Below are 12,423 nucleotides of genomic sequence, written 5' to 3'. Positions count from 1 at the left end.
AGTTATTTTGGCACATCATTTATTCTAACCAGAGAGCGGAGAGCTGTGAAAAACAATTCACTCCATATAAATGCACTTACAGGTAATCCCTTTTGTGGGATAAATATGATGCACTTATCCTATGGATAATGTTTCATAAAATGCATAACGACTCAAGCAGCTACTTCCCAACACCTCGTGGTTTTGTTAAATAAGATCACACAAACAGGTTTAGCGAGCATGTACAACGCAACAGCATTAACAAGGAATACATGCTTTACTTTTATTGTGTAACATCAATCTACAATAAACCATCTTCACAAACAAACACAAATCCCATTTTATTCACCACCACATTTTGTATTATTATTATTTTCAGAAATAAAACTTTCCTGTCAAGGTAGGTGGCGGCCACCTTGCCTTACCTTACAGTCTTCTAAATCAATTATTTCGACATTTAAATTAACTACCCTGCAATTACAGACACTGGTTAGTCTCATTTTAAAAAGCCAGTTTTGAATGGGTGGTTTTCCTATTAAATTTGCAGGTTTGCACAATGAATAATTCCCACTTTGTTTCAAAATCGAAACAGGTTTAGTTCCACATTTGTGCACAACAATATTGCTAATGTAAAAAATACACTTGTCACTTTAAAATACATGTCATCTATGCAAATGAAAATTTACACACCAAACAAATTAGGTCGAACTGCACAGTACGCAAAGGGCCTAGATCGTCCTGCAAAAAGCAGACATGAGCAAAAAAATATAACTATGCAATGGAATAGATCCCTATGCTTAATCAAAAAGGATTTGTCGAGTGATATCAAGGATTATCTGTCGGTGGAGTTCCACTTGCCACTTGCAACCCAAGTATTGATATGTATGCTTTATTTCATGTGAATCGGTATTCGGTAATACCGACAGAACTCAGACCATACTCACAAAAGTAACAAATTCGGAACCCAATCCTTATTTCCGGGTAAGATACATTCCTCTGACTTTTGTTTCTAGTGCACGTTTTTTCCTCGGTCAGATGTAACGAAGACGATATATTAGATATAAAAAAGTTCCTAGAGATACTACAGATGCTAACACTTGCCTCACTCAGGACTTGAGCCCACAGGCAGCTGGACCAAAACCTCTCAGGCAGGTCATAGTCCCCCCGTTTGATCTTGGACTACATTCACACAATGAACCGCACAAACAGAGCCAACATATTCTTGTCTATTTTTTAACTGTTTTAAATCATATTTTACAATTCGAATCCCAGGTACCTCTAAAAGACATTTTCCACAAATGACTAGTTGGTTGTTACATCAAATCTCAAACCTCAGTCAGTAACATTCTTACAGTTGTAGCCACCTTTATACGAAGTTACAACTAGAAAGCAAGCAGGGTCACTTCAACAACACACAGTGTTACTTAAAACATACACATAATTCTGACTCAAAGCAGCCAATACATTGGCCAGCCTCATTCCGAAATTACACAACTTTTTCATTCAGTACCACACTGACTCAGGAAATGTGATTAAATATTTGGTGCTGCAGGAGATGGTACCCGACCCACGTTTAGAAATGGATGCCTACAGTTGAACCGCAGGTGATCACATACTTTAGCTCTGGTGCCATACTGGGTATTATAATTATAAAACGTGTGTGTATGGGTATGTGTGATGAGGCCCCCGGCCGGCTATGGCAGTTCAGAAGAGTTTGAATATTGAAATAAGGACAAAGGCAACTGGACATCCCAGGAAAACTAGGCCATGGGATTCAATTAGCCACATGAGACAAATAAACCAGCTTCCACACACACACAAGGTCTCTATTGATTCCGAAATCATATAAGGAATTGAAACAAACCGACAGCTACAGTAAAACCTCACATTGGAAATGGACTGAATGAAAAGGTTTGCTGCCACAAACATCAATAGGACAATAGCACATCTACACATTCACATGAGATTACAACAATAGCAGTAGAAGTAGTTTCCATTACTTCATGGCTTAAATAGTTTAAAATAAAACAATGACAACTGATGCAAGTGAACAAAAATGTATACCCTGAAGTAAAATGGTCATACATTTGCAACACAATTCAACATGCATGAATACAACCACAACAGAGCAGACGTACCACAGGTCTAGGAGCTCTTAGAGGTCTGGAGTGAGCAACCAAACGTGCTAAGGTGTCCTCTTCACCCGGCCGCTCAACTACATGGGCATCATATGCCACCACGATGGACACTTCCTGCATCATCTTGACTCCTACTCAATTTATAGCAGCAGCAGCAGCAACAGCAGCGAGGAGGAAGAGGAGGAGAAATGAACAAAGTTGAGGAAGAAGCGGTGACTGAGAGAGAGAGGAGTGCAGCTGACAGCAAACCACTTCTCTCTGATAGGAGAGAAGGCAACTGGCTACTTTCAACAGTCTCTCAGGAGTTGAGCCCCGCCTACTAAGAAGACGGGGGCAGGGGAAGTGAGCGAACAGTACAACACACCTGTTTGTTTCTCAACCCTCTCTCCTGTAACACTAGCAGTGCATGAAGAAAGGAAGATAATGACTTTGCTTTTTCTTCTTCTCCACTTTATTGTTGTCTTAAATCTTTGATTGATTTTCCCCCCCAAATACTTTATCATTTGCATTTAGGTTATTGAAAGGTCTTGATTACACATATGCTAACATAACATAAGAGGGAAGTTGTCAAGTGCAATGATTTAATGTTCCCTACTGCACTTCATTTCAACAGTAAAATCAAGGAAGTGACGCATCAATGCAGTCAGACATGATGCCAAAGCAACCTGCTCTTACAGGAGAAAGCAACAAGCTCCTCCCACGTTAGCTGCTGCACATGAACGACCTGAGAACAGGTACAAGTATCCATGGGGATGCCTCAACTCATTCCACTGTTTTTTTTCTGTCCCTTTTGAATTTAAGTCATTTTAAATGTCTTCCTACTGAACTACTGTATGTACAATACCGTTCAAAAGTTTGGGGTCACCCAAACAATTTTGTGGAATAGCCTTCATTTCTAAGAACAAGCATAGACTGTCGAGTTTCAGATGAAAGTTCTCTTTTTCTGGCCATTTTGAGCGTTTAATTGACCCCACAAATGTGATGCTCCAGAAACTCAATCTGCTCAAAGGAAGGTCAGTTACATAGCTTCTGTAACGAGCTAAACTGTTTTCAGATGTGTGAACATGATTGCACAAGGGTTTTCTAATCATCAATTAGCCTTCTGAGCCAATGAGCAAACACATTGTACCATTAGAACACTGGAGTGATAGTTGCTGGAAATGGGCCCCTATACACCTATGTAGATATTGCACCAAAAACCAGACATTTGCAGCTAGAATAGTCACTTACCACATTAGCAATGTATGGAGTGTATTTCTTTAAAGTTAAGACTAGTTTAAAGTTATCTTCATTGAAAAGTACAGTGCTTTTCCTTCAAAAATAAGGACATTTCAATGTGACCCCAAACTTTTGAACGGTAGTGTATTTTCATCTAGGTGTTGCATTGTATTAACTGCTTTAAACAAGTCATTGTTGCAGCCATAATCGTTAAAACCATTCGTGCATTTTTTTTCAAATGGTCAAAACATCGTAATTCATGTATGAGTGAATGTTTTCCACAATGCAGAAAGACTAACAAACTAGGTTGCATGAATGATTTACCAAAATAACATGATGCAATTAAACAATTATTCAAAAGAATAGTTTTGCCTTACCAGTAAACACGATGTATAAATGCATGCTCAAATTAACTGGATTTTTTTTCTTTTACAAAACAAAGTGTTCTGCACATTGATCTGTTTGCATATTTAATCAATATAATTTAAAAGATGAAATTAAATCCCCCAAAACAAAAGAAAAAAATATAATGTACCCATTTTCTAAAAATTACAGTAGACTTTACCATGAAATATAATACTATAAATCCTTAATATTTTTTTATACAATTAAAGTTTATGTATATATATATATATATGTGTTTTTTACATACAAAAAACTAAACAAAAACAAATTGGCCAAAATTCACACTTAAGTTGTGTTGCTGGGTTTTGCCATTACACATTTTCATATAGATGATGCTATAGTAGATTATATATTGCATCATAGTTTTGTTACATAAATATTTTCTTTAATATATTTTTTCTCTGTTGAATCACTGTGTCAACATGCGATGAGCACAAATACAATGTGGCTTTATTTAATGTATTTTCTTGTCTATGATAAAAACTCACTCTTGTTCCTTTAAAAAAAACACAAATTTCCAGTGTGTATTATCTGATTTAAAGTTGTACAAAGAATATAATTTAAGTTTATTTTGAGAGTTACAACAAATGGCACAGATTCGATACAATGTCCCATCTCCGCCAATGTGTTTTTGATACAATCTAAAATCTACTTCCTCCTATTTCTGCACAAATCGGTAAACCTGCATAGCACAAGCACAAATACACACACCTTCCTGTAGTATGCTTGAGTCATGACATTTTATTAGAAGGTTAATAGGTAGTTTCTAAAAAGTTGAGCAGCATATGAGTTTGAATTTTTGAGTCCTTTTGCCACGCACTCTACAAGAGTCATCACCCTAGCCTCAGTCCAAAGGATACCCAAAAAGCCGAGAAATTGAAATACTTCCCATAATCCCCAGAAAGGCTAAGCCCCCATACTTCTAGTGCTTATCAAGCAAAGGTGCCAGTGAATTCTTTCGCTGTTTTAAGCAGCTTACGAAATTCAGCTGATCCGATTTATAAGTTGACTGAAGAAAACATGTATAAGGGAGGTGGAGTGGTAACAAAACAAATTTGTGTCTGAAAGGACTTTTAGGATTGTTCTACAAAAAGTGCGCTGGGCACTATAAGGCCGAACACAAGCCGTTACGGGCACCAGATAATTTGTTCTGATTTGGAACCCATTTTCACCCATAGGGAGTGAAATTATTCCAGCTAGAGCCAAACTGTTGATGAAAAGTACAGCCAATGTTTGAAGTAACATTTAAATGTCAAACAAGTGTGCGAGAATTAACTTGCTCTAACTGCTACTATATTAAAAAACCTAAAAACCACAAGCCTAATCTTTTAAGACAAAAGCAGACTATGGGTAGAGTATTATAGAGTGGGTCTTGACGATGAGCTTTTCTACATGATGATTGGATTAACTGTCTGAGGCTCAATCTCTTTTTGACTGACAACAAAATGAGCAAATCAGCTACCTTTGAAATATAAGCCAATGCCAGAGTGTTTTTCAAGTTTCATTCCGTTGTTCCGTGTTGATATGGATAATTTTATTAACCTTTAAGTGACATTTTCTTTGTAACATCTCACATCTGTTGTTGGAGACTGTACTCGTGTTTAAAAAATAGCTGAACATAAGCTTACCCTACTTGAAAGACTGAGCAGCCGCCACTGTACAAAAGACAAACATAACAAACGTTCTGCAGTAACTTTGCAAACAAATGTGAATAAAACTGCTTTGAATGCAATTCCACTTAGTTTGCTTGTATGTTCCTGATGACGGTTTTGAATTGAATTCTATATTTTATATGATCTCAATTTAGTTTTAGTTGAGTAAAGCATGTAACAAAGTCACTATTTTGATTTAAGGATTTGATTTTAAACAGTTTCAGACAGTCCCTCAGATTAGCTGCTGTTAGATGGGTGGAGCAGCTCATTAAAACCATGCTGCTCTAATTACATTTAATGTCATGCAAACTGGTTGTTTCGGATAAGATGGAAAACAACTTCACTCAATTTGGAGAAAACTAAATATATCTTTTTTGGTAACCGTAAAATAATCATACAGGCGAAATCGATGATTAAACGATTGAAAAAGCATATCAGAACGAATTCCCTCACATTACACTTCACCACAAACTTAGCTAGAAAAACACATAAGCGTTTTGGAGCAGGTCCAAAATGTTCTAAATGAGAAGGCGTTATTAATCCTGCACTGTTCACTGGTGTTGCCGGGTTTAATATATTGTGTTGAGGTGTGTGGGATTGCTTAAAAGGCACCCTACAGACACATTACAAAACAGAGCAATAAGAATCGTGCATTAAGTGGGTTACAGTGACTACACCAATCAGCTGTTTTTAAAGAAAAAAAGTTTAAAATTACTGTCAAATATTCTTGTAAAAGTTAAAACTGTTCCAATAGGTTGTAAAGCAAAAAAATATATAAGAACTTAAATTGTTCTTGGAAAGAGAGGCAAGGCATGGATTAAGGAGGGAACATAACTTAAAACAATCCAGTGTTCTCTTAAAAGTATGTGCATTTCTGTTGGTGGGGTGAAATATAACCATAACTACAACTATATAAAAATGAGTAAAAACAACTTAAGAAAAGTTATAAAAATACTATCATTGTATTGCATAGAAACACAGAGGGAGAGATAAGTGTTGTCTAAGGGTTTTCTGGTACTAGTGTTATTGTATATATCTTATTCTTTTTGTCTGATCTTGGAACTGTTTGAGAGATTACAACCAGATTGTTTATATTGCCTAGAAAATGAATGGGAGGATATGATAGTGAATGAATGGGGAATCATTATGGTAAATATACAAGCAGAGTATGGGGGTAGAACTGGAAAATTGTGACAATCTATGAATTCCTTGCTTGTGTTTTAATTTAGTTGTTTGTCCGAATAAAGTTAAGTCAAATTCAAAGATGTTGAGTTAAGCTATAGCCACTTACAACAATGGTTTCAGTTGATTTTGAACATGCATACAATTAGAACATGATACATCACAATTTCCAGTTTCTTTTTTCAACTTGTTTGAAAAGCAGTAGGAAGAAGCAGAGCTTATTTAATACTACCCCTTTCACATTTCATAGCACTTTTGTTCACTTCCTGTTCTGAATTTGTTTACAATTTACTTCATAAATAATACAATTATAACAAATAAATACAGTAAATAGTGAAGTAAGTTGTATTTCATATAGTGAGATGAATAAGATTATCAATAAGTTTAAAATGTTTATCATGACTCTTCTTCTTCTGTAAACACTGAGTTTGAACAGTTTTACAAATGTTTACAAATGTAAACATTTGTAAATGTTTTAAGTTACATTTTTGTCTGAGGTTGTATTTCTCCTCTTTTGTTGAGACAAATTGTTGTACGTTTTTGAGTAGCAGATTATAGTTTGCTTTGCGCATAATTTTGGCTGATTGCAAATTCACTATGTCGTTGAATATCAATATTTTTGATAAGATATATAAAGGGTTTGAATGTTTTCTTAGTTGGCACTAATGGGAATGCAAACTACCATTTATGTCATTGAAACTTTACAATTTTAGAATTTTCGGCCTGGATGAAAATTTTCATTGGCAAAACAACCATTTTTTTTTTGCTTGTCGCCTTCACAATATCGGCCTTATTTATTGTGTTGCCAAGTCTAGATTTCCCAAGGATTGACTCATCCGATTGTCTTTTCCTCAATTCAGAATAGCCATGAGTCACAATGTCCCAAATTAAAATTTTTGGTCTCCGATCCCGATCCAATTTTTTGGCCACAGATCTGATCCAATTTTGAGTCCTGATCTGATACTTCGACAATAGATTATAGAACTTAAAATATTTTATAGCAAGTACCGGTAACTAAAGTAAACACAATAATACACTTTTATAAAGCTTTATTTTATCTTATGACATTTAGAATGTGCTAGTATTGATGTAAATCATATGATGTATTCAATGTGTGGTATTGAACACTACATAAACTTTCTTTAATAAATAAAGTTGCTTGTGCACAATAACTAAACAAAAGCAAAAATTACTATTGGCTCCCATTTAAATCATTTGGGTTTTAACCCCAAAGCCTTCACAACACATTCCCTGACTTTGAATACAATTCCAAAAAACACCCAAAAATGATTTTGTCATAACAAAAAGAAAAAGCTAAATATCGATCTAACCACACGTTGCAACGTGTTCTAAAATTTGAGCTGGTGTTCTGGCAAGACACGCAACCTCCTGGAAGACATGCGACCTCCCAAAATTCATGCAACTCCTGCATGTGTGTAACAAGGAAACCAAAAATGTAATGTAAGTGTGCATCCCTTTTGAAGGAATCTTTCACGTGAGTGCAATCTTTAGCCCTGCAAACAGCGGTACACAGCTGCAGTAAAGATCGGCTGGGCTCGGCAGCTCATTAGCCAATTGCCCATCAGTTAAAAAAGACATACTGTATATTGGCCTGTTCTGATCCCATGATCGGAATCAGAAGATCTCTAGTCATTATGTTGCTTCTGATTGGCTAAAATTACCTAATGGTTTGGAATTATATAGCAATTGCTTTGCCATGTACGTAACACTAACCTATAGATGTATATACCGTATTTTCTAGACTTTAAGCCACTACTTTTTCCCCATGCTTTGAACCCTGCAGCTTATAAAACGGTGCCGCTAATTTAAAAAGGTGTGTTATCGTTTGTGTTATGGCACCATCTTTTGGACGAGTTCGCTCATTGCAGGTGCTGCGGGTTGAAAATACACTTCTGTTTTGTTCCTTGAACAGGAAGTATATAGTCCATAATGTGACGGCGTGGCGAAGTTGGTAGAGTGGCCGTGCCAGCAATCGGAGGGTTGCTGGTTACTGGAGTTCAATCCCCACCTTCTACCATCCTAGTCACGTCCGTTGTGTCCTTGGGCAAGACACTTCACCCTTGCTCCTGATGGCTGCTGGTTAGCGCCTTGCATGGCAGCTCCCGCCATCAGTGTGTGAATGTGTGTGTGAATGGGGGAATGTGGAAATACTGTCAAAGCGCTTTGAGTACCTTGAAGGTAGAAAAGCGCTATACAAGTATAAACCATTTATCATTATTTATAATGTTTCTGCGCGAAAGGATTCTTCATTCCTCACTCCAAGCAACGTTTGTAAGTTTTACAATATAACTAAAACTATTCAAACTTACTAAACTGTCCCATGTGTGATGTCTGTAGGAGTGTTTTCATGCATATTTGTACGTGCTATTGAAATGTAATCAAGCCAGCGTTGTCACCACTAGCAAATATGCCAACACGTTTACAACCGTCTGTCTTAGTATTATTAACTTACAATGCCATTCTTTTAGTATTATTTTGGTCTCGTAAATACACTAAAACATCACTCTGGAGTTATTGAGTCTGTTTAGCTGATTGGACAGCTGGCCTCCGCAGCAGCTAGTGGGTCCATAACGATAAGATCTGTTTTGTTTGATCATCCCTTTTACTGCCGTGTTACAATCCAATCCACTTTATTTATATAGCACATTTAAACAACAAAAATGTTTCCAAAGTGCTGCACAACAATATTAAAAACAGTATTAAAAACAATAATCAAATATTATACTTAGCTCCACCAATGACTGAATAAAAACAAAAAATAAATAAATATAGAACCAATATAAAAACAATATAAAAATAAATATGAATAAAAACTATTTTAAAGGGAAAAAACAATTAAAACAGTAAATAGAAATCAAAATGTATAAAAAAAAAACAAAATAAAAAAAAAACACGGAGGACAACAGAGGACAGAGGACCACACAACTCACATAGTGTTAAAAGCCAAAGAATAAAAGTGGGTCTTAAGACGAGACTTAAAACACTCCACTGTGGGGGCAGTTTGAACATGGAGGGGCAGAGTGCTCCAGAGCTTAGGGCCGACCACAGAGAAGGCCCTGTCTCCCCTGGATTTAAGTCTGGTCTTGGGCACCACGAGCTGGAGCTGGCTCTCGGACCTCAGAGCGCGCGCAGGAGTGTAAATTTGGATGAGGCCCGAGATATACTGAGGTGCCAGTCCATGTAAAGTTTTAAAAACAAACAGCAAGGATTTAAAATCAATTCTAAAATGAACAGGGAGTCAGTGAAAACTCTGAAGAATTGGGGTTATATGCTGGCGTTTCCTGGCCCCTGTTAAAAGTCGTGCTGCCGCGTTCTGGACTAACTGCAACCGGGAGAGAGCTTTTTGGCTAATGCCAGCATAAAGTGCATTGCAGTCGTCCAGGCGACCAGAAATAAAAGCATGCACGTCTTGTTCAAAAAGGTTATAAGATAAAAATGGTTTTAACTTTACTAAAAGACGAAGATGATAAAAACACGATTTTAAAACGCCATTGACTTGTTTGTCAAGTTTAAAATCGCTGCCTATAGTGACGCCCAGGCACTGTTTGGAAACAATAAAGGTATGTAAATAAACATTTACAAAATATTTCGCACTGGTATATATCTACGGTTATAGTCCGGTGTGACTAATATATGTCAACATATTTATTTCTTCTATAACACAGAAAATACTGTAGCTTAGTTTTGTTTGGAAATAATGTACCGGTAGGTAGTCTATTTGTCAATTAAATTCCCTATATACCATGCCAAACAAACTACAACATTGCATTTAATTTGCGAGCATGGATTTATTTGATAGAGAAAATGTTTTTCTCATTTGTATCCTTTTTCCTCAGCCTCTCATTCTGAACAACTTGGTCCATATGAGATTGCCCACAAGGAATATTGTATTTTAAAAGTAGAAGGGTCAATTGTCTAAAAGTAGACTTTAAAAAAAAGATGTTTTAAGAGGACTGATATTTCAGAGAATGCATTTTGATGAGTGCAAACTACAACAATGTGTTTGATATGCTAATGATATCATCTCAGATATGATATATTTCCTTACAAAAGGCTCAACAACATTACATTGAATCTATTAATGTCGCCGAAGGCCAGCATATTTATCAGACAGTTTAATATGTGCATCGTTGCTATAATGAATGCAGGAAACTGTCAAACCAAATAGATAAAAAGGAAGGCTTAAAGGTCTGTACACGATACATGTAGTACAGAGGAATAAACTACAAGTACTGTATGTAGTATTAAAGTGCAATTTTTTAATAATGTGTAATGAAGTGCAGTGTTGAAGCCAACCACGATACTTCTTATTGCTCAATATTGCATAAGAGAATCAAAATGCTACTAAAAGGACTAGAGATAAACTTGACACAGTGCAGAATGCCCTGCACTGAGAGAAGCACAACAACAAGCTTCTAAGCAACATCTAGAAAAATGCCTTAAATGTAAAATATCAACCGACTGTAGATTCAAGAAGAACATTGGAGTCACTAAGACGAGACAGGAAAAAGGGTGGAGGTAATTATCAATTCCATCTTTCTCTGCCAACTATTTCCTTCCTTTATCACTCTTAACACACACACACACACACACACACACATACACACACACACACACACACACACACACACACACACACACACACACACACACACACACACACACACACACACACACACACACACACACACACACACACACACCCACACACACACACACACACACAGACATACACACATTAGATACATTCTGTACAAGTTTGGGTCTCTGGTGACCTCGGTAAATTCCCTAAATGCCAGCAGCCTCATTAAAGTCAACAGGAGGATGATAACATGCTTGTGTGCTGGCATCTAAAGGAATTTCAATCAACAGCCTGTACGAAAATTGTGACCACCATCCATGAAAGCCACATTTGATCAGATAAAATTGGAACTAGGTCAATGACACTGCAGAATATTCAACAAAGACAAATAAAAGCCAAAACGACATAATGCTTCTTTAGTACTCTAGTTTAATATGAAAACTCAACAATGTGTTTGCAAAAGGTGTTTGATGAAATGGTCAACTGTTTAGAACACACCTATACCATTTTATGTGCAACCCTCCCCTCCTTTATTAATAGTTAAACATTGTCTGGGTTAAAATCAATACATGCCTAGGAAGAACAGTGAGTGCAAATACTTAGAGAGTTCAAACCTTTATGTTGCAGGCCTGTTCCATCAGCCTTCGGGCGTTCTCCGCAGCTCTGTAGCGCTTGGGGAGCTGAACTCTGAAGAATTTGAGAGCCCCTTCAAAGTCCGCTTGCAAGAGATCCTCTTTGGATGTCTGAAGGGAGATAAAAGGGGTCAAGGGGAAGGACAGGGAAATATCATATAAAATGTAATTCAGGTTTGTTACGACCTACCGCTGCACCCAAAATCATTCAACTCCTGTGGTCAAGTGCATTTATTTATGAAATGTACATTTAACTTTCAATATATGGCCAATTTGTTTTAGCCCTTAAGATTGACTATACACTTACCTAGGATCCAAAAGGAATCCACTCAGAAGTGTCATTGGTCAGCAATAAATATTTTTTTTAACTTTTAATGCTTGAAATATCTTACATCTTCAGATCTATTAATGTAAAGATTGTATTCATTACTATTTTTTATGTAGTTTTTTTTATGGCTTTTTTTTTTAAATAAAAAAAAGTAAATTGCAGAGTGTTACAACCTTGAATAGGTCAATTGATTTTGAAACCGTAGAAAAGTAGACAAAAATAGTATTTTTACCGTGCCTAAGCTGGCAGGACTTGGTTGAGTTTATTGAGTTTACACTAGTCTTTT

General features: G+C 36.5%; 1 protein-coding gene across 3 annotated transcripts in view; it reads right to left on the bottom strand.

Annotated features, from left to right (window-relative positions):
* rabgap1l (RAB GTPase activating protein 1-like) overlaps positions 1 to 12,423 on the bottom strand; it is a 239,380-nt gene that overhangs the window by 29,743 nt on the left and 197,214 nt on the right. For 2 of the 3 annotated variants that reach the window (XM_062028422.1, XM_062028423.1), the window contains one exon: positions 11,792 to 11,920. In XM_062028422.1, the coding sequence (XP_061884406.1) occupies positions 11,792 to 11,920 (129 nt within the window). Of the gene's footprint in view, positions 1 to 2,117; positions 2,354 to 11,791; positions 11,921 to 12,423 lie in introns of those variants that run through there. The other variant, XM_062028424.1, reaches the window with a different exon arrangement.

The sequence above is a fragment of the Entelurus aequoreus genome, linkage group LG19, assembly GCF_033978785.1.
Source record: "Entelurus aequoreus isolate RoL-2023_Sb linkage group LG19, RoL_Eaeq_v1.1, whole genome shotgun sequence".
NCBI classification, from domain to species: Eukaryota; Metazoa; Chordata; class Actinopteri; order Syngnathiformes; family Syngnathidae; genus Entelurus; species Entelurus aequoreus.
This window is presented reverse-complemented; position numbering and strand designations above follow the sequence as displayed.